The 22,622-nt window shown below is 50.0% G+C and overlaps 5 protein-coding genes across 5 annotated transcripts; 2 read left to right on the top strand and 3 right to left on the bottom strand.

Moving 5' to 3' along the window:
* Positions 1–1,541: 1,541 nt before the first annotated feature.
* Positions 1,542–2,945, bottom strand: NFIA_034930 (casein kinase 1 family protein; the record flags this gene model as incomplete). The annotated part of the gene is made up of 3 exons (XM_001265821.1): positions 1,542–1,638; positions 1,769–2,795; positions 2,858–2,945. The coding sequence occupies 3 exons, from the start codon at positions 2,943–2,945 to the stop codon at positions 1,542–1,544; spliced, it is 1,212 nt and encodes a 403-aa protein (XP_001265822.1).
* Positions 2,946–5,864: 2,919 nt separating this feature from the next.
* NFIA_034920 (putative cell polarity protein (Tea1)) lies at positions 5,865–10,549 on the bottom strand (the record flags this gene model as incomplete). Its single annotated transcript, XM_001265820.1, has 4 exons — positions 5,865–9,417; positions 9,478–9,760; positions 9,829–10,228; positions 10,295–10,549. 4 exons carry the CDS (start codon positions 10,547–10,549, stop codon positions 5,865–5,867), a joined length of 4,491 nt encoding a protein of 1,496 aa, XP_001265821.1.
* A 3,100-nt stretch (positions 10,550–13,649) lies between these two features.
* NFIA_034910 (ubiquitin-binding TORC1 subunit KOG1) lies at positions 13,650–18,275 on the top strand (the record flags this gene model as incomplete). The annotated part of the gene is made up of 6 exons (XM_001265819.1): positions 13,650–14,120; positions 14,189–16,912; positions 16,988–17,238; positions 17,294–17,627; positions 17,685–18,022; positions 18,086–18,275. 6 exons carry the CDS (start codon positions 13,650–13,652, stop codon positions 18,273–18,275), a joined length of 4,308 nt encoding a protein of 1,435 aa, XP_001265820.1.
* An 891-nt stretch (positions 18,276–19,166) lies between these two features.
* NFIA_034900 (uncharacterized protein) lies at positions 19,167–20,041 on the top strand (the record flags this gene model as incomplete). Its single annotated transcript, XM_001265818.1, has 2 exons — positions 19,167–19,707; positions 19,767–20,041. 2 exons carry the CDS (start codon positions 19,167–19,169, stop codon positions 20,039–20,041), a joined length of 816 nt encoding a protein of 271 aa, XP_001265819.1.
* An 88-nt stretch (positions 20,042–20,129) lies between these two features.
* NFIA_034890 (uncharacterized protein) lies at positions 20,130–20,699 on the bottom strand (the record flags this gene model as incomplete). The annotated part of the gene is made up of 2 exons (XM_001265817.1): positions 20,130–20,363; positions 20,439–20,699. 2 exons carry the CDS (start codon positions 20,697–20,699, stop codon positions 20,130–20,132), a joined length of 495 nt encoding a protein of 164 aa, XP_001265818.1.
* Positions 20,700–22,622: the final 1,923 nt, after the last annotated feature.

The raw sequence follows: 22,622 nt of genomic DNA, 5'->3' as shown, positions 1-22,622 counted from the left end.
TAGAATAACGTGGATGCGAAGCAACCGAAATTTCGCCGCACCCGATAATTGACACAAGCTTTTAAGAAGCATGGCATGATTCTGCGTAATCATAATGATGAAGATGTAGATGTAGATATTGAAAGCACTTCGGGACAACGCGGGGTGGGTATGATGGCACCTTCATTATCGATGTCAACTAAGGGAATCGCCCCCGATAATCTGATCGAACAGAGGACAAGAATTTCCAGGTAGCTTATCAATGCCACCACTCCATGAGAGACTTAAGTTCTTTACATCAAATCTACCTATGACTTCCGCATTTGCTCCCCGAAGCCACAAAAGGAGCTATAGGCAACTACGAAAGTGCCAGCCCAGTGATACTGCAAAGACGAAGGAAATTGATTCACGACAAAAGACTGAGATATTATCTGAGTGACCGAAGAGACAGTATGAGAGAACCTAGCCGATAGCTTTCGAGTTGGCTCGCGATAGGTCCTCACAACTGGACCCGTCGACACAATGCGAGAGAGAGTGGAAAAACACATCAAAGCCATAAGATGCCGTTAAAGTGAACACAAATCGACGTGATACCCCCCCGGAAGCGACCCTAGCCATTTTCCGTCGCCAATTACCCAAACGCAGAGACGCATTTCCCTCGTGCCTGACCCACTGCAAGTCGTCCCATAATCCTCATAACCGGACAGTCGTGAGATAAGTTTGTTGAAAGGGACAACAGCAGGAGCCCCAAAAGTAGACACCCAGAAGTTGCCGTCTTCACCACATCATGGCAGGTCGTTCCCTCTGTCATCGTCCCCTGTCGACACGTCGATAACTCACAAGCAAAACGATGGAAAGTACATGAAAGCATGCAGGACATAAGAAGACGATGGGAAGTGCAAGAGCAAGATGGGGTTGGCAAAGTATTGAAACAGGACAGTAGATAATCAATCTGAGGATCCCCAGTGACATTTGTCGACATTCTGATAAAGCTGTTTCGTCACAATACTGATGATCCCGTTTATGCATCTCTTATCACCCGACCCACCCGGCAAATTGCTGAGACTGAAAATCTCGATTCAAATATGAATTCGAGTGACTGGACCAAGGTAGGTAAACGGGTAAAAATATAGCCGCAGTAAAAAGCATTTCGAGGCTGCTATCGATTTCCCTTCATAAAAAGCGTCCGCGTATCGAGTACCGAAGTAGTGAAAATGGTGGGGTTGTCGAGCGTTGAAGAAAAGCCTCCACCGAGTGAAAACACGAAAGACTGATAAGCGAACTGACGAAGTAGAGAACGATAGCGGTCCGTCGAAGCGTCGTAGATCGAAAGACGATCAGGTCTGGATAAAGGGCTGATAAGAGTGCACGGGAACAACAAAAGAAAAAAAGAATGGAGATCCAAGGCAAAAGAAGTCCGAGAAGATTGCTGCACGATGCAGATAGGTACCGTGATGACAGGAGGTCCCGGGCTTCGAAGTTGGTGTAAGTTGTTGGCATGCAGGAAGCTGAAATACGATCAAAAGACGAGTAAAATCAAGCTGCGCTGCCATGCTGCACAATTAGTACCACTGAGCACCGTATCCATCGTCCCGCTTCGTACGGCTACCGGCAGGCCCATAAGCACCTGAAGCAGCAACCTTGGAAGCAGAGCGCAGCCTAATGCCGAAGACTATGAGATTAGTCAGATTCTAGAACTGAAGAGGACCTCCACGCGCAGAGCGGATCTTGAACACCAAACGCAGAGGAAAGGGGTTCCCTACACGGAACCTAGGTTTCAGATACTCACATCCTGTCACTCCCTCCCATAGCACGGTTGGTGTCAGGGGTGTTGTTGAGCGTGTTGTGATCGAGGACCTTGCGACGCTGGCTGGAGATAGCACCAGGTTTGGCAGCAGTGGCAGTAGTAGCCATGGGGGCCTGAGCTCCAGCTGCATTTTGGCGGCCATCAGCCTCCTTGTCCTTCTTGTTATTGGTAGCATCCGCAATCATGGCAGCGTTCTTCTGGTATTTGTAGACGGTCCAGTCGAACACGTAATCGTACTGGTAGGACTCCCGGACGAATAGGTCGCGGAAGATCTTGCGGAGGTAGGAGTAGTCAGGCTTGTCATCAAAACGCAGGGAGCGAGTGTAGTTCAGGTAGATGGAGAACTCGTTGGGAAATCCACGGCAGAGGACCTCGGTGGGAGTGGTCATCTTCTTTTCCATGATACGGTCATACTTTTGCTTCTTGGTGGCCGCCTTCAATCCCTGCCAAGGGAGAGTGCCACGGCAGAAGTAGAGCATGACATATCCGAGAGATTCCATATCATCACGACGAGACTGCTCAACACCGAGGTGAGTGTTGATACTAGCATAACGAGCCGTTCCGGTGAGGTTCTTGTTCTCGCGGTACGGGATGTGGAAGTGCGTCTTGGGATCACGGTACTTCTTGGCAAGACCGAAATCAATCACATTGACTTGGTTTCCACGCTTGCCGATACCCATCAGGAAGTTGTCGGGCTTGATATCACGATGGATGAAGGACTTGGCGTGGATATATTCAATACGGGAGATGAGTTGATCTGCCAGGAGAAGCACAGTCTTCAGAGAGAATTTGCGGTTGCAGAAGTTGAAAAGGTCCTCCAGACTGGGACCCAAGAGGTCGATGACCATGGCGTTGTAGTCACATTCGGTACCGAACCAGCGGACAAACGGGATTCCAACACCACCAGCGAGCGATTTGTAAACTCGAGCTTCATACTCGAGTTGGGGGTGCTTGGCCTTGACACTCTCGAGCTTGATGGCAATTTCCTCCCCAGAGATGATGTTGGTACCTGTATCCTTTTGTAAGCGGTTGCTCACCAGCCGACTTCCTCAAAAAGTATCAATGCCATACCGAGATAGATGTCACCAAAACTACCGCTTCCGATCTTACGGCCGATGCGGTATTTATTACCGACTCGCAAATCCTGTGTTGTGACCATATTAGTACAAAGTGCAAGGCTCGAACGATGCATTGATGCAAATACTAACCATGGTCGTCATCTTGACTGTCGATTGTTAGGCACAGCTGAAAGCTGTGGCTGGAGATGATGTCAAAGACTGTAGAAAAAAAATTGTAAGTTCTTGGTCAAACAGTTGACGATGCTGTGAACAAATTCTAGGAAGACGAGTCCAATGGGGTCAAATAATGGAAAAAGCCAATGCAGTGAGGAACAAGACAAAAGATTGAGAGTGGTAGGACGGGGCAAAAAGTGCAAGCTCAGCTTCCGGCGCGTAGTTGCTTGGCAAAGTGAGTGAATGGCGATGAGGCTGCTGCGGGTGGGAAGCTGCTGACGGAAGGAGACGCCTCATGTACGACTCAACAGGAGAAGAAAGGCCACCAAATAGATGTAGGAGATTGAAAGAAGTGAGAGAAGAATGCTGAAAAAATGTACTCCTTGTTGTTTTGTTGCAGACAGAATGGGTGTGGCGATGAGGACAATTGATTCCGACTGTAAAGGCCCGACCGAAGAAAAGGCGGAGGGGAGAAGAGAGGGAAAAAGGAGACCGGGAGGCCAACTCACCTTAATAATGGGACACGTTGGAAATGCAGAGATGAGACGCGTAGGAATTAACAGACAGGAAAGAAGTACCTGCTGTTGAAAACAAGAAGGAAAAAAGAAAACGAAAACCAAGGGCAGAGCCTTGATATCGGAAGGTGGAATTGGGGGGGAGAAGGAGAAGAAGGGAAGAGGAGGAAGGAGATGAGTTTGAGTGAGTGTTGGGTGTACTGAGAGGAGAGACTAAGCAGTACTGAGCGTAGGTAACTAGGTACATAGGTAAGAGGGGGCCGGGTAATGGTAAGTAAAAGCGGTGATGGAGGTCAGCCTGAGGTTAGGCACAGCTCTGTGAAAAAAACAGCACAATTGGAGGCAAAGAGGAGGCAAAATCTGTGTCAGGAAGAAGCTAGGCAGGTATTGTATGTAAGAAGACAGTATGATGTATTACAGCATCACATAAATGAGTCTAGATTACAGATTATCTTCACCTGATATCAAGCTATCTAATAATAACAACACAATCAACACAATTCGGCTATTTCGTTCATCATACGACGAAGGGCCATTGAGCCATCGATCATCAAGCAAAGCAAGAACTAGGAAAAGAAATGTTCTTCCAGGCGAGATACCCGGCCATGCAAGGAATAATCGAAATGGTAGACGATCAACATCCGACGATAGCCAAATAAAGCGGTCAGCCCGAACCTGATATGATTAGCCTTTCTTGGGTCTATTATTATTCTTACCGATATCAACATCGTAAGGCAGTCATCCGGATGATAGCAACCTACGTCCCGGGCAAGTATCACATCGCTCTTCATCCATTTCCTCTTAGATCGAGATACAGTGAGTTCCATCAATGGGTGGCAACTGACCTGGTTTCGGCAGATAGGGCGGCGAAACAGCAGAGAGGCACAAAAGGCTGTGTTCTTCGCATAATTTCATCATCTCACCACATAGCCACACTCATACCCTGGATCAAACTGCTTATAGGCAGATAGCAATCTGGAAAATTCCAGCATCTCACTCCTCATTCTATGTACCCTGTCGACGACCCCCGGACTCTCCAACATTATCGTATGCCGTTGGTTGCTCAGATGACCTCGTCTAGATAAGTACCTAGGTACCTATGGAAGTGATACCGCATTATCTGTATTGTAATTACAAATACTATACCTAAGATACCTTATCCGTCAACAGATCGACCAAAAGAACCGAGTGACATCTACTTCGTATTTGGGCAGAAACAGCTACATGGCAGCCAGGTCATGTGTTTCGCTGTCAGTGTTCTTGTACCTTGCTCCATGCCATGTACATATCAAGGATATACCACATACCAGCCTGCACAATTTATCCACTTTTGTACAAGGCTCAATTGGATGGTCAATCGCCGCAATCTCATGAATCAAGATTCGATGGTGGGAGCTGCATATATAGAGACGCGGCGGCACAGCAAGATGATCATCACATCACCCACTCATCTGAAATTTCCCTTGGAGATTTGGTCGCTATGGACTTGGCCAAAGCATGCATCTAGAACTGATTTGCTCTATTGTAGGTTGAAACCAACTGGTTTCAAGCCAGAAGATGACACCATACACGTGGCCAGATCAATCAACGGACCATGAGACTGCACTGACAGGCCTTAAGGAACCTAGTTTTACTCAAATGGTTGTTCGGAGAAATCTGCGTTTCATTGCAGATGATTGTCATGTTAAATAGCACCGTACCCTATGTGCCAGCGAACACTCTGGACTCCTAACGAACCAGGATACGATTTTGCTGGCACCAGTCCTTGCGGAGCAAGCAAGCTGGACGCCGACTTGCTGATCTATGATTAGCTGCAAATGCGGACAACTACATCAGACTGAGCGAATCAAGGTACAAGAGCAACCAGCTTTCATTGGGAAAGTTAGATCTGACCAGGATCAGGCAGAGGCTCCTTGAAGCAGAAGTAACTAGTAGTACAGTCAGGATGAGGTAGCGAGATATTGAAGGGGTATAAAAGAGGACTCAACAGAAAACGGAGAAGAAGAGGAGGAAAACAAGGAAGGAAAAGATAGTATAGTGCCAAAATAAGAAGTAAAAGGAAATACTCTCGAACATGAAGCCGTTTTCGAATCATTTCCCCACGAAAACAGAACTTGGATTGAATTCGATAGGGAAAGAGAGCACAGGCGAATTTGACATCGCAAACATGCCTAGAGACAAACAACATGAAATAACACAGGATAGAAACAATCCCCAAGGGAGATGATATGGTGATCGCACGGTTTTGGACTGGATGAGAGGCCGTGGCATTCCTGATTTCATGGCAACGTTAGGAATTGGAGAGTCACATCGTTATACTGTTGGACCGGTCTAGATCATGTTCGCTGCCGCTTGTTCCTCGGCCGCGCGAGGCTTATTCTTCTCTGGAGAGCCTGCTCTTGCTTCCTCCTCGTCCAGTTTGCGCCGCCACTCGGCCAGACTGTCACTCAACCCATGGGTCTCCTTGGTTGGGGTTCGATCAAAGTCTGATTGCGTGCTCAATCGATAGTTGCGATTGGTACTCTCCCAGTGACTGCGCAATGCCTCCAGCTCATTAGCAAGGGAGTCCAACGCCATGGAGCCACGATTGTCAGGGAACGGGTCATCTTGCGACACGGCGCTGTCTGCCCTTGGCCGACCACTGACACCACTGATCGTGTTGCTTGATGCATTGCTGTGGGTTCGCGAGATACCGTTTATGCCCTGGACAGGCTGCGACTGTCGTCGGTAATGCCCGACGGAGGCTTCAACTTGATCCAGAAGCATGGCGACCTTTTGGTCGGCGTCTGATGCGCGAGCCTCAAGAAGGGCGTTCTCCTGCTTCAGCTGCTCCAGTTCCGCCCGATTCTTCTCTGCTGCAGCAATGAGCTCCTGTTTGACGCTCTCATATTCTGACCGCGATTTGTCTTTCTCAGCCTCGGCGGCAGACAAGTCCTCCTTCAGTTTCGCAATCTGACTCTCGAGGTTGGCAATGGAAGATGCAGTATCTTGCTGCAAGTCAGAGATGGACTGCTGCAGCTTCGAGCGTTCAGATTCCCATTCCGCTGGTGCTTCTGAGCCCAGGGCGGATGCCTGACTTATGCTTCTTTGCGCCGCTTCGAGATCGGCCTGAATCTTAGCATTTTGCGCTTTATAGCGGGTCAACTCATCTTTCATCCGCTTGAGCATCTTTTCGGTCCCCTTGACATAGTGAACAGCAGACTGGTAGTCGTTTTCCAGTTGCTCCAGCTTCTCTCTATACGCACGGTCTGCTTCCTGCTCCCGAGATTCAAAGGATGCTCTGAGTTCTTCATGAGCCTTCAAGCTAGCCGATAGTTGCTGTTCCAGCTCACGGAGTCGGGTTTGCTCGGGCGTACCGAACCGAGAGCCTGGGGATTCCAGCCTGGGAGAACGTCTGCTGTCAGTATAGCTGACTCCACGCTCTGCGAGAAGGTCCTTCAGAGTGGCGTGTTGGATGGCCAAGGCTCCAGCCTCTCGCTGCTGATTCTCCAGCTTTGACTTGAGTTCTCTGTTCTCAGCAGCATGCGCTTGGCTCTCTTTCATAATGGCCTGGAGCTGTCTGCGAAGTTGCAGGCCTTCTCGGCTAGCTTGCTCTTGGTAGGCCTCAAGCCCAGCGATTCTCTCTTCGGCTCGCCTCAGTTTGTCGGCTGCCTCATCAGCCGCAGCTTGGTTGGCCTTGGCCAGTTTGTTAGCCCTTTCAACCTGAGCTTCCAGAGCAGCCACTCGCTGGTCGGCCATTGAGCGGATAGACGTCTCGGAATCGAAGGAGGAGGCGCGTTCAAGTCCGGCCAGAAACGCGTTCTTGTGGGTTTCCGCTTCTCTGGCGTTGCTTTCAGCCAACTCCTCTGCGTCCCGCAGGCGCCGCGTGGCGTTCTCCAGCTCCGCAGTCCTTTCTTCGTGCTCCGACCTCAACTGCAGCAGTTTTCTTTCGAGTCCTTCCCGCAGCTCGCGTTCTTCCTCCAGTTGCCTTTCGAGCAGGGCAGTTTTCTCCGAGGATGCAGTCACCGCTTCCCGAAGACTGCCGAGATTGTTACCAAAGTCCCTCAGACGAGATGATGAGTCTTCAAGCCTCTTAAGCAGTTCCTCCTTATCCAATGTGAGTTGTTTCAGGGAGGCTTCAGCTTCTGAGCGCAGTAATGACTCCTCTCTTGCTGTCGCCTCCACGCGGTGAAATTCTGCGCGCAAGCTCTCCACCTCCAGCGTATTGTTCTGCATCTCCAACTCCGCCAGCCGCCTCCTCGTGGCTTCACAAGTCTCTTCCGCCAGTTCCCTGCCGCGCTTCTCTTGATCCAGCTCCGCTGAGACTGCTTCCAGCTTGGATTTCAGTTCGTTCTGAGATGCGAGAGCCAGAGCTAGCCGTCGGCCCATTTCGGTTGAACGGTCGGCTATCGCTTCATCTGGATCCTGCGAGCTTCCGTCAGGCTGCGGAGTACCCCTTTGGCTTCCACCGTGAGCTGCAAGCTTGGCGCGCGAGTAAGCTGCTTCATTGACAGCCACATCTCGCTGATGTTCTACTTCGGCGACTCTCTTAGATGCGATGGCAGCCTGTCGATCCACTGTAGCCTGCATTTTTGCAAGCTCTGCTCGCATTGCAAGGAAGGCCTCAATCAAGGGCCGATCCTCATCCGCAAACATGTCTGCAGCACGCTCGTCGGCGATAGCATTGTTCGAAAAGTTTATCGTGTATCCGGCTCTCTTGGCCAGTGCAAGTTCAGAAGCATACCAGGCATTGCGATTCTTGGCTGCTTCCAGCTCCTTGATCAGAGCCTCCTGGTGAGCAGTAAGTCGGGGAGACCTGGGCTCATCCCCCATGGACTTGGAATTCCTGTGACCCCGGGATTCGATGGATCCATCAATACTGGCATGCCGCCCCAGAACAGACTCGTCCGCACTATCCATGGAGCCGCGTTGGCGATGCTGACGTAGAGAGCGCTGTCTGGCTAGAGGAGCAGCTTCGCCAGCCTCCATGGCTCTGGCAGACATCCTTGACGGCGTTTGAGTGGGAGTTCGATGTCCACTTGACATAGGCCCTGGGTCGTTAGCAGAGCGAGGGTCTTTGGAGGAATCTCTCGCTACTGGGGACTCCCTGTCTCTCTCGGATTCCATCGCCCGGACAGTGTCCGCTGCCGGACCGCCGTAGTTACGATCGGTTGGCGTTTTACTTCTGGGATTCATGGCATGCTGTGGTGTGCTGCCTCGGGGACCAGGCGTAGGTGCCTGACCTGGCGGAGGAGGGCCCGCGGGTGCCTGCGCGATGGACGCTCTTGGTAACCGAGAGCCCGGCCCTGGGCCATGGTCGCCTGGTCGACCGTTCGGGGCTACCATCATACTCTCCCTTGTTTGACCTGGTCCTCGCCGTTGCTGTGAGTCTGCAGGTGGTGTATTCTGCGCCTCTCGCGACGTTCTGCCAGTTGGCACCCCGTGTCTGTCATTGCTTCCTTTCCTCATGGCCAGAGGAGGTGCACCGACCTTTTCTCCGTTTTGGGTTTCGGTCGGGTAACGAATCTTGGCGGTGTCAAGAATATATGTCATACTGAGCTCCACGGGATCCCTAGGTGCAGAGCTTGGCTCACCGGCCAAGACAATGATTTGTTTGCCAAATGCTGTCATACTGTGGCCTGATCTCGGGGAAGGCGCTGGTCCCATGTTCTGAAAAGAATACCATCGCCGAGTCGTAATGCGGAAAGCGGCTAAATCTCCCAGGTCGATGCCTTCATCCGTACGACCACCGAATATATACATGACGTCGTTGACAAGAGCCGCGGCATGTCCTTCGCGAGGAGTGGGAATAAATCCGACACAGTCCAACTGAGACCATTGATTCGCTCGCGGGTCGTAAGACCAGACATCGTTGAACCATTGCAGGCCGTTCGTGCCACCAAACCTGTATGATATGAGTAAGCCAACCCGATAGGCATTAAAAGAGAAGAGCTGAGATTCTTACAAGTAAAGCTTGTCGTTGAAACTGACCATCGTATGATTGGTCCTCGCGGGAGGAATCTGACCAGGGGACGGTCCTCCCTCATGGCTATTGCGAATCAGAAACTCCCATTTATTCGCAGGATTCTGAAGCTGATTGAGATCGAAGGCGACAAGATCGTTGAAGAAGTAACCTTCAACCTGACCACCAAACACGTAGAGCTTGGAGCCAAGAATATTAATGGTGTGACCATAACGTCCTGCTGGACGAGGGTTGGGGGGAATTGCCCGCGACCACTGTCGGGACGCTGAGGGGAATCATAACGTCAGCAAGGTGAACGCGTGCTGCAAGTGACCGAAAAAGGTGGATACCCACAGGTGTTGAGAAGATATAGAGTGTCGTCCAGGGTGTCATTTTCATCGACCTTCGTATCTCCTCCGAACACGATGAAAGCATTCCCAACTAGCAAACTTGCATGGCCGACTCTGGGACCGGGGCCCTCGGAAACAGTAGCAATGGGGAAGCACGACAAATTCCCGCCGCTGCTTTCAACCATCCAAAGATCGCCCTTGACAGTAGATCCATCGATCAATCCACCCATCATGTAAATGTCACCTTCTTTCGAAGCGACCGCGTTAATTGCTGCACCATATCGCGGGAACGGATTTCCTTGGGGTGTGGAGAAATTGAGTCGACGTTGCGACCAGGGGTAGAGCGAAGCACCGGGGCTAGAATTAGGAGAGGTGGTGTTCGCGGCCTGTGGTGGTCGTTGTGCCTATAATGCCAGAGTCAGAATGTACAACGTAGCGCTCCTTTGCTCCGCAAGCACCCAATCACCAACCTGAGATTCGGACTCGGCTCTCGGCCGCGCCCTTTGATGTTCAGGGCTGTTCGTGCTGTTGACCGAATTCAATGAATTATTGTAGCTACTGCTGGGTGTAGGCGTTTGGGAGATTCCTCCGCTCTGCTCCTTCGCTCCATTAGGAGCACCCGGCGATGTGACTGTTGGAGCACCTTCTGAGGTATGTACATGCCTTGTCGCCGGTGGTAGGCCGCTAGCCTGCTGATTCTTCTTTGATTTGAACAAGAATGCCATCGTGGATATTCGATTCGTAACGGTCGTTCAGAGCGCAAGATCGTGTGGTGCAGAACACTTCGAACAAAAACAAAGCCAGTGTAAACCGGTCCAATCACGACTCTCCACGAGCCTCAATGATAAGCTGCATAGAGCAAGAAATCGTAGCGAATGTCAGTGGAAAGGAGCAAGCGCCAGGCTGAAGGTTACCCATACGAGCGAAGAGACCGACTGATTGATGGAGGGAGGTGATGCAACGTTCGGGTTCGAATATTGAAGCCAGCGACGAGAGTCTAAAGAGGTTGTCAGAGTGTTGATGCGACTGAGATCATAATTCGTTCTGTGGTTTGTAAATAATACCTTGGTGCAGTACAGAGTAGTGGCCGCAGAACCCCCTACTATCCCTAAAACAGCCTCACACAAGCGCAACTGCGACTCCGAGTGAGCATGAGAGATTATACGTGAAGCGAAAACAAAACGCAAACAGGACGGAAGAAAGAAAATCGTATTAAAGAAAACAAAAAGAACGGAAAATGAGAAAGAGGGAGAGGGAGGAAGATAGAGAGAAGGGAAAGCAAGAAAAAAAGAAATGAAAGGGAAGCGGAGAGGAACGATGTCAAGAACTCAAGATGGCCAAATCAGTGAAGGTAAGGCAGTTTGGGGGTCCGTATGGGGTGGGATTGGAGAACCGCAGCAGCAACAGCAGACAAGTCTTTGGGCGGTGCCGGCGTTTCAAAGTTCCCTGAACGGCATTGATTATTATTAGTGGTAGATATTTCTATTCTGCATTAAGGCTGGTAGATTGCCTTAAGTTGGTGGCTTATTATTCTCGAGCGGTTGACGGAAGGGGGAAATTTGAGCCACAACGGGGCCACGAGGTTGGAATCGTTTTTCCACCACAGTTCAGATACTTAGTTGATAGATAGGTAGTACGGAGTAGTATCCAGAAAATAGCGGTGGCTCATCCTCACGGTATAGAGTAACTACTTTCAAACTTGCTCGAGACCAGACTGAGCTCCAATTGCCTCAGCTGAACACAAGCTCCTAGCCATCAATGATGACTTGAGCAGATTCTCTTCCTCAACAATACTAGGAGTACTCAGTGGTCAACAGCGATCGATTCTAAAATCTAGCTCGTCCAGCATCCAAATGGAACCAACCTCCCGTACAGCCATGGATGGTACCTTATGCTAATTAGTTACGTAGTACCTTACAGCTTCAACCAAGAACAGCCTCAACACCGTACAGAAATTATTGCTCTTGCGATGCATGTTTGCTTCGAGGCAACCATTAAACATGCACCGAGTTCTTTTTGCAAACCAAACCCGAAGGATCAAGGATAAAGGATACCATTCCTTCCAAATGAACATGTGAGGGCCCGAGAGTCCTTGGCTATGTCGGAACGAAGATTAAGTGTGGCTCCTTCATTCCAGTGCTTGGGTTGTTGTTATGCCAGTACAGTACAACCTGAAGACCCTGGGCTAATACTATCTAGACTAACGTATATTCATGAGAATTGTCCGTTTGGTGGATGCATCGCGATCTTGAGTCCATGTCGAATCCTTGCCTCAGATGCATCCTAATTTATGAGGAGCAACCTACCTTACTTTGCAATGTGTGCTCACGGCCGCAGAGATCTCCTACGTATCATTATTATGACAACCCAGGAATCAGGGAAGATCAACCCTCAAAGCAGTTGGAGAGGACGATCTCACTAAAGTAGGTAAGGTCGGACGGTTGACGAGATTCAGGGGAGTCTGCTCTTTGGCCTTTGCAAAAAGGTGGAGAAGCAAATCATGGAAGAGATGATGAACATCGTGATCATCTGTTTACTCTGTATGTGTTTGCATCATTCCATGGCCCATGGACGGGGAGAAGGGGGATCACCAATTAATCTCATTGGGGGTTCCTGGATTGATAATTCAGGTACCAACGGGAGGTTGGGAGGGGATTCGCAGGGTTGCTGGGCCTATCAGCGGCCGCATACTCTGTTTAGCGCCCCCTGACAGAAGCCAAGTAGGAAAGGGATGATGGAGAACATATAACAAGTGAGATGGAATTCCATTCTGTCTGCTCTGAGGATTGAGTGCTTTGGGCGTCTTCTGCTACTAATAATATTACTGTTAGGTAGGTATCTAGTACTCCATAAAGTTTGTCTACTATCTGCCTTGGTGATAGATTGGCAAGCGGGCCGTTTTATGCTGTTGTTTTCAACACTAGTGGCGCCTTGTTTGTGATAGCCTTTGGTATTTGGTCTCGATGCACGTGTCATCTATAATCCCTGTCACGACGGCATTCATACTCGAAAAAATCGTGGTGCATTTGCGAGACAGCAAGGTAGTTTCAGAAATATATCATATCCTGTTTGGAAAGTTTTTTTAAACTGAGGGATCTTTGCACAGTCGAGCTCCCGGTTGATAGGGGCTCGTACAGTGCGGAGTCAGGTTATCGTCCTACAACAGCGAACATGGAATACTGTCGGACTGCACTCGAGGTCAGACTTCTAAAATAAGAGCCAAAAGTAGGGTTAATCTGCGATTCTCAAAGTTCACATTGCGGATAGTACTTTCTTCCTCGCTCAGCAATAGTACCAAAAGCCCACGATTTGAGTCGCTATGCATTTGTGATGTAACAATGCTAATGCCAGTAGATGAGGACAAAGTTGGGGACCGGATTAAGTGGTGTTCCGCGATCTCCCACGCCAAGACATCACCGCCGGAGCTCATGAACCTCATTCACTCCCAACCACGGCGACAGATAGCTGCTTGTAACGCTGTGGGCCCGGGATTGAGCTTGCTTGTTACAGACTTGTGGGCAAGCTTGCACTCATTTATCTTGTTGACTTGATTTCGGATATTCCAGCGAAATCGTCCCTTTGCCGACCGAGGACTTCCTGTTTGGACTGCTCCCGGAGGAGGTATGATAGGCATCTGCGGAGTACAAGGTAGGAATTCAATTTCTGCTACCCCACCGGCAAAGAATTCACTTTGGAGTCTGGACATTGTCATAGCAGACATGGTACCTAGCGATATCACTGGTGGCTGATTAAGCGCAATTTTGATATTCAGACCCTCCTTTCTTACGGTGACGCCATTCAGAAGATGATCACCTCTTATACACCATGAGGGATCCCACCATCAACATGGAGCAAGACATTGCAGCGAAGCCACAGGCGACAAGCCTTCAAGCTGAACCACGCAAGAATCAAAAGTCCGTCCGTGTCGCTTTCGGTCCGGATTTGGACACTTATATTCCTCCGCGCGATAAGTCACCCGCGCCTTCCTCAGGCCACCACAGATCTTACACCACTGTTGAACATTCGCAACCATCTATATCGTCGCTTCACCGTCCAGCCAGTTCATCAGCAGGAGATAATGCGGCAGTCTTCGAGCCGAGTCCTCGGTTGACGTCAGATCGAGCTTCAGACTCGAACGGAAGACCAACAGCAGCTCTGAAAAGGGCTCGAAGTGACTATGGGCCGAGATTGGGATTCGACAAGTCCGCTGTTGCCGATGAGGAAGAAGACTTTGCCATGCGACATGGGTGGCAGGAGGAGTATACCTCGAGCGAGTACCTTAAGGTTCTACACTCGGTAAGCAGTCGGCGCGGCGCGGCTTCACCAGGGTCGTTGGGCCAGGATGATTGGCTGACTCTTTCAAGAACTTTTATATGTACTTCACAGAGAAGCGGCACGATACGAACGGCATCCCAAGAGACCCAGTTGGAAGCTGGCCCAGTCAGGATTGGCGCATGAAGGATCGTTTGAAGACAGTTTCGGCTGCCCTCGCCATCTGCTTGAACATCGGTGTCGATCCTCCTGACGTGGTGAAGACGAACCCATCAGCCAAGCTGGAATGCTGGGTGGATCCTACATCGACCACGGGCGGCGGCCAGAACAAGATAATGGAGCAGATTGGAAAGAAGCTGCAGGAGCAGTACGAAACTCTCAGCTTAAGAACTAGATACAAGCAGTATCTTGATCCTTCAGTTGATGAGACGAAAAAGTTCTGCATTTCTCTGCGCCGTAACGCTAAGGATGAGAGAGTTCTCTTTCACTACAACGGTCACGGTGTTCCGTTGCCTACACAATCGGGAGAAATCTGGGTGTTTAACAAGAACTATACCCAGTACATTCCAGTTAGTTTGTATGATTTGCAATCCTGGCTCGCTGGTCCCAGCCTCTTCGTTTTTGATGTTTCCCACGCCGGGAACATCGTGCAGAATTTCCACACTTTTGTGGAGAAGCACGAAAAGGAGAACCTTGAAGCCAAAAAGCGTGACCCGAACGCCGTGGTTCAGAACTATGGGGATTGCATCCTTCTGGCAGCTTGTCAGAAGAACGAGTCACTACCTACCAATCCCGATCTTCCCGCAGACCTTTTCACCTGCTGCCTGACCACACCCATAGAAATAGCGCTGCGCTACTTCATTCTCCAGAATCCCCTCCAGACGAATCTCTCAATTGACGAATTCAGAGTCCCTGGTCGTTTGCAGGACCGCAGAAGCCCTCTCGGCGAGTTGAACTGGATCTTCACCGCAATCACTGACACCATTGCATGGAACACATTGCCACGGGCATTGTTCAAGAAGCTTTTCCGGCAAGATTTGATGGTGGCTGCACTTTTCAGGAATTTTCTTCTCAGCGAGCGCATCATGCGCACGTACAAGTGTCACCCGATATCCTCACCCGAACTCCCAGAGACTCATCATCATCCGCTTTGGAAAAGCTGGGATCTGGCTGTTGAGATGGTGCTATCTCAGCTACCAGCTCTCATTGACCATGAAGAGGGCCGCAGACAATACGAGTACCAACATTCCACCTTTTTCGCGGAGCAACTCACTGCTTTTGAAGTCTACCTCTCATCCGGCCCAACCGAGAAGAACCCGCCGGATCAACTCCCTATCGTTCTGCAAGTTCTACTTAGCCAGGCACATCGACTAAGGGCCCTCATCCTCTTGAGTAAGTTTCTCGACTTGGGACCGTGGGCTGTTCATCTCGCTTTGAGCATCGGTATCTTCCCGTATGTCGTCAAACTGCTACAGTCAGCAGCCCAAGAGCTGAAACCTGTCATGGTATTCATTTGGGCGCGGATTATGGCAGTGGATCACACTGTTCAGAACGATCTGTTGAAGGACAATGGGATCCATTATTTCATCTCTATCCTTAACCCTTCGTCACCCATTCCTGTGGGTAACGCGAGTGAGCATCGAGCAATGTGTGCTTTCATTGTTTCGATATTTTGTAAGAATTATCCTCAGGGACAGAATGTGTGCCTTTCTGGCGAGCTTTTTGACTCTTGTCTGAAGCATTTGACTGATGTGGAAAATCCTTTACTCCGACAATGGTCATGTCTCTGCATCAGCATGCTCTGGTCCGACTTTCCCGAAGCCAAGTGGATGGGAATCCGGTGTGCTGCACCCGCAAGACTCTGTGAGCTCAATTTTGACCCCGTTCCGGAGGTCAGGGCAGCGATGCTCCATGCAGCGACCACATTCTTAGGCATCCCTGATTTGACCGATCAGGTGGCGCAGATTGAAGAATCCCTGGCTTTGGCTGTGCTGCCCATGGCATCAGACGGTAGTGTCCTGGTGAGAAAGGAGCTCCTTGTCTTCTTCTCGACCTTTGTCAAACGCTACCAGAACAAATTCCTGGTCGCCGCATATGAAGAGTTCCAGGACGAGAAGCAAACCCTTCTCCTTCGGTTAGAGCACGACGGCTCTCGAGGGTTCACGTTGGAAGATGTGCAGAATGGAGCTGCCAACTCAAGTAACAAATCACAGAAATTGTCGCAGAGTACCACGTTTGGCACGATCTGGAAACAACTTCTTATACTCTCTGTTGACCCACATCCTGATATTGCGCAAGACGCTAGCACGATTATTGACTACATCCACCTCACCCTTCTAGCGTCTCCCATGGCGTCGCTTACTGACAAGGCCCGAAAGGAAATCATGGAACTCACTAGCCGGTTGTCACAGAAATTACAAGTTCGCGAAAGAGCGGAATCGAAAAAGGCCGCGCCTCCACCAGCTCCTCCTTCCCAGACGGCTGCTCCCAAACAGGAAGGATACTTGTCATTGAGCATCAAAAGAACAGCCAGTGTGGCCGCTTCACTCAAGAACCTTGCTTTCGGTGGACCCTCCCAGACTGAGCAACAATCATCGCAGAGCGTAACATCGCCCACAAAGAGCCGCACGCCCGTCACCCCTCGAGGACGTGCTCCCCCCGAATGGACCCGGCCTCCGGAAGTCAACGACCAGGTTGCTTCCGCGGCAGCTTATCACCAGGCTCCAATTCCTACCTCGCGCGGTTTCGAACCCCGAGACCCATCTCTGGCCCCCATGATACCCCTTCTGAGTCGGTTTCTTGATTGGTCCACAGAGGTAACCCCAAGCCTTCTCCATTTGATTTGCGAACAGTACACCCGCATGTATGGACATTTTCTTACCCATCTTCAGTATTTCCGTGAGCCCCAGATGAAGCCCAATGAGCCCGACGAACCTGGTAGCGCCGACTACAACGAGCGCCTCTGGAGACGTAGCCGCAACGAGAAGATCATCACGGAAACCCAGCCCCTCAAGGGAAAAGCAGGCAGCAGTCGCTGGGATAACTCTTTGGCCCTGCTTACTAATACCAGTCAGCCCCTGAAGATGTGTTTCCATCAATTTGAGGATCACCTCGCAGTTGCGGATGACCGGGACACGATCGCGTAAGTAAGACTGGCGCAAAGTAGTGTCTTGATGCTAATTTTATTTACCTGTCAGAATCTGGGACTGGCAGAGACACAAGCGTCTCAATAGGTTTTCCAACGGGAACCCGCCGGGCTCGAGGATCAACGAAGTTCGTTACATTAACGAGGACGATCAAGCGTTGCTGATGACCGGATCCTCCGACGGGGTACTCAAGGTATTCAGAAATTACGAGTCCCCGAAAGAGGTGGAGATAGTGACAGCTTTCCGTGCTTTGCCGGAACTAATTCCAAGCAATAGAAATGCTGGTCTGGTTTTCGATTGGCAGCAAGGCCAAGGCAAAGCACTGGTTGCTGGGGATGTGAAGGTGATCCGTGTGTGGAACGCGGCCACTGAAGTCTGCACCAACGTATGCTCCTCTTGACCTCTGCCTTGTTAGGTGACTACTGACGCAGGTGTTTGAAAGGACATCCCTGCTCGCTCAGGGTCTTGCATTACCTCCCTTACTTCCGACCAGGTGGCAGGGAACATCTTTGTGGCCGGATTCGGCGACGGTGCAGTCCGCGTGTTTGATCAGCGTCTAAAACCTACGACCTCGATGGTGAAGGTTTGGCGTGAGCACAAGCAATGGATCGCCAATGTCCACATGCAACGGGGTGGATTGAGGGAGCTCGTGTCCGGTAGTCGAAATGGCGAGATTAGATTGTGGGATCTTCGCATGGATGACCCTATCTCAACAATCTATGCCACTAAAGATACCCTCAGGACGTTGAGTGTTCACGAGCACGCTCCCGTATTTATGGTGTATGTGATTCTCCTTTGCTTCTGGATGCTCTCCAGTCCTGTAACTGACTGAATGAATAAAAGCGGCACGAATCGCCATGAGGTCAAGACATTCAACATGGATGGAACATATCTGTCCACGTTCGAACCATACTCAAGCTTCCTGCACCACAACCGCTCTTCCCCAATTGCCAGCACTGCCTTCCACCCACATCGTACCATTCTTGCCTGCGCCGCGCTTAATGATAACCACATCAACCTTGTGAGTTGCTAGGCATCGACTCATCCCCTCGAGCCCCGGTACACGATCCACACGACATAGTTTCTCTTTCACCTTTTTCTCTATGACTCGGCCATTGCATGTCGCACGAGTAGATACGGCGCTTTGGGTTATGATTTTTAATGAAGGGTTCGGTTTCTTTTCAGTTCAGATGATTTGAGACGCATGTTTCTGGGTAGGACTGTCGAGCTGCAGCGACTCATGGCGTTTGTCATTTTTATCTTATACTTGCCATCTGTTAAAATTCGTCAGCCCTTTCAGCAGTGTACAGCTGCCTCATAATGTACAGCGAAGCTGCAATGTTTGATGTCATTTTCCAATTCCAATTTTCCTGCTCGTGGGATTGTCTTTCGCCAAGTGATCTCTCTCATTTACTGCTTCAGTTGTGATTCCATGTATCTCTGGCAGTATATGAAGATCTAATATGAACTCGGCTAGAACATTTACCCTCCGGGGCTGAGCTGAGCTCTAGCAAGTTTCAATATAGGCAACCGCACTCTTGCGGCCAAGATTAGACGCATCCTTAGAGCAGCAAACCCCAACTCTCACGTAACAGACGTGCAGACATCGCGGAACGCATTGAATGGTTCATTTTGTTCGGCCTCATTTGGTTTAACAGTTCCACGTCGGATCTGCGCAACACGAGGTGCACACACCCTTGCTGAGTCAAGTTGCACTCCTGACTCATGAGTCACAACATCTCGTATAGAAGCCTGAGCTGCCTGTTAGCAGATCAGCACCGCCACAACCGTGCATTTGAGTCATTTCTCTCACTCCTGATTTAAGTCACGTAAGTCTTCACAACATCACTACAATAAGAATTATAAGACCACAATTTACACAACCAGACCGCCAACAAACAACTACAGAAGCCTCCCGCGCAAAATGTCCATCCCGAAACCACCCAACAACGCGCAACGCCAGCGCCTCGCCGCCGAGACCCTCTCACTAACCGAGTACGTCATCAAAGCAACAACAGGCGCCTCGCAAGCGTCCCGCGCTCACCCTCGCCTCCTCCCACCCATCAAGCCCATCTCCAACAGCGCAACCCAGAAACCCCCGCTCAGCGTCACGGGCCAGGACAGCTTCACCGCCGCGCGGGACATCCTGCAGCGCACAGGCGGCAGAGCCAGGGTGGGTGTTCTCAATATGGCGAGCGAGCGGAATCCCGGCGGCGGGTGGTTGAATGGGGCGCTGGCGCAGGAGGAGGCGCTCTGTCTGCGGAGTACGTTGGCGGCGACGCTTGAGCGGAAGTATTACCCGCTGCCGGTGTATGGGGCTGTGTGGTCGCCAGCCGTGGTGGTCTTCCGCGATGAGGTTGCGAGCGGGTGTCGGCTGTACCGGGACGAGGAGAAGTTTGTTGTTGGTGTGGTGAGTTTGGCGGCGTTGAGGAGGCCGGTGTTGACGGCTGATGGGAGGCATTTTGGTATGTTGTTTCTCTCTTCTGCCGGGTTGGGTGTGGGCTGAGACTAACGTATGTGACAGCCAATCCGAATGATGTGTTGGTTTTGAAGAACAAGATGCGCCAGGTTTTCCGCGTTCTTGCTGAGAATGGGATATCGCATTGTGTGCTTGGGGCAATGGGCTGTGGCGCGTTCAGGAATCCGCCATATGAGGTTGCCAGGATTTACAAGGAGGTTTTGCAGGAGGTGGAGTGGGATGGAGTGTTCGAGGAGATTGTCTTTGCGGTGCTGGATACGAAGGGGGAATCGAACTATACCATATTCAAGAATGTCCTGCTGTCTCAGGATGGTAGATGAGCAGGAGTATATATATACCACTTGATGTCATTATGAACGATTCTGATCAGTCAGGCCGATCCTGTGTGGTAAGAGAACTGGTTGGTCGTCACGACCTTCCAGGGACAGTAAACTTCCAATCCTCCGGAAACCTTCCATACTGGATATCATCACGATCAAGGAAGATATTCTCATACCGCTCCATATGAGTCTCCGGGAGCTCCGCCTGACGATAATACTTGTACGCCAACTTCTGCATGGCAGGGTCATTCCACATCGTCTCCATCCACTTCACCACATCAGCGCTGGCGCCCTCGAGAGGGAGATTGTACGTGCGGAAGCGCTGTTCGAGCCATGATTTAGCCACTGGTTCAACCGCTCAAGAACAAACACAATCAACAAGCAAGTTCGCACATACCCAGAGCACCGGCCAGAAGAACGCATCCGCAATACTGAACCCCCCAAACAGGAACCCGTCGTCCTTCTCGCCCAGCTCAGCCAGCCGCGTCTTCGCTGCCTGTCGCGCATTATCCCAGATCGTAAACAGACGCTGGATATCTTTCTTCGCGGTCTCAGGCACGGGAATATTGCCCGTATACTGCACTATGAAGTTTGTGGGGTATGTGTTTCGCAGCGTCGCGAAACCAGAGTGCATTTCGGCCGCGGCACTGCGCGCCATGGCTCTGAGGAGGCGGTCACGCGGCCACAGGCTGAGATGGGGATTTGACTCTGCGAGAAACTCGCAGATGGCGAGTGAGTCATTAATGCGCAGGGTTGAGCTCAGAGAGTGACATTCGAGCAGGGGGACAAGTCCCGAGGGGGAGAATTTGCGGATCTGGTTTTGGTTAATGGTTGGGTGTTTAAATGACCAGGACCACGGACATCGTCAACTTTGGTTTGTTGCTCGGTATATGGGATTTGGAAATACTCCAGGACTATTTCGACGCGAGCAGTCCAGCCTGAAATGATAGCTTAGCAATTGGCTGTACAACTGGAGACGCGTGACAGCGTACGTACTTGAATATCGAGTGAAGAGCCCGATGAGGTGATAGTCTGCTTGTTCTTGTTTTGCGGCCATTGCTTGACTTTCTGCTTCTGATCTAGTTAGAATAATCTGAAATGACAGAAAAGAACTGACTTGGGGAAAGAGAAGATGACAAGATATTTATCCTCCCTCGGTACCAGTGGTGGGGTGACTCACTCGGATGCCCTTTCAGTGACCCACTAAACCTTAGATACGATTGACTTACTGCAGGTTCTTGTCAGAATCTAAAGTGATTGTAGTAGCCTATGTCCTTTTGAATACAATAGTATTGGTTAATAATTGATGTTTTTGTTCTGCTCCCCAGCAGGTTGTGGACAACCATCTACATTTGAATATAGATCAATTTTCATAATAATAACTCAGTACACTAATGACAATATTTATCATTAACATACACCAGCTTGTCATGGTGTCTCACTGAGGGACTATCTAATGTATGTGTACTTCTCAAGCAGAATCTTAGCTTTTATATCACTCCAACGGTGCACCTTGTCGATACTTTATCTTAATTAGGGATGAAGGGTTTATGGTTAACACGTGACTAACTTTTAAGATTAAGAACTGATGGTAGATTGCAATGATCATAAGCATTAAGCATGGTCTTTATAAACTAGTCTGAGGCTGCTTTGGCAGGACTATATCTGATTGCTGGCAGCATCCCTGCACCCATAAGAACAGATCCATTATTTCAAGAGAAGAATTTGACTAAGAGTCTGTTGGAGTTCCCTCAGTAGATGAAGCTAGGTCTGACCCACAGCTTCTGTCCTTGATAAGTATCTACATAATATATTGGGCTCTTTGTACTTTAGCTATAGTTAGAATATAGAGATCACCTTCTCTTAGGTGCGGAGAAGACGCGGTCATCAGTCAGATATTCCTGACAGAGTCATAGCCGAAGCCAAGGCTACAGACTCATATTAGAATGTGCTGTTCTCTCTGCCTATATTCAGACTGCACGTTAGAGGATATTCAAGCAAGTCCAGTGTTGTTACGCACAAGTTCAAAGACAAATGTTGTAGGGGCGCATTTCTGGGTCTTGGGTTGGGTACAACTTTGAGGTGCTGTTGCGATCACTACGTCCTTGTGGCTTCCTTGATTACATTGAAGCGTCTATCCAGCCTATCAAATTATGTATCACTGTCAAAGCAGAGTTAGTCGGCAGCCGCCATTCCAGCCCCATACCTATACTCCGTAGATGAGGTACCGTAGTAGCTTGATTACCCCAGATATTCCAAGATCGGTAAGACGAACTATATGTATAACAACTACAACTAATTTGAAACTTACATTGATTTTATGTGTGTTGGTATCAAAAATGCGATGTCCATGTCGACATGCGATGGTTACCCAATGTTCATAAGTGAAGGTGTGCTGAGCAGTTGCCCTAAGCAATCAGGTAGTCATGACTCATGGACCTCAGGCGCAGAAATTATAGTGATCTGACATTCATCCCATGGCTATTCAATGCGAACAGGAAATATGATAAGCGAGGCAATAACAGCATAGAATAAGCGAGCACATTCTGCTAGCGCGCACGCTTCAGACAACGATACCTAG

The sequence above is a fragment of the Aspergillus fischeri genome, genomic scaffold (genome assembly GCF_000149645.3).
Source record: "Aspergillus fischeri NRRL 181 1099437636247 genomic scaffold, whole genome shotgun sequence".
NCBI classification, from domain to species: Eukaryota; Fungi; Ascomycota; class Eurotiomycetes; order Eurotiales; family Aspergillaceae; genus Aspergillus; species Aspergillus fischeri.
This window is presented reverse-complemented; position numbering and strand designations above follow the sequence as displayed.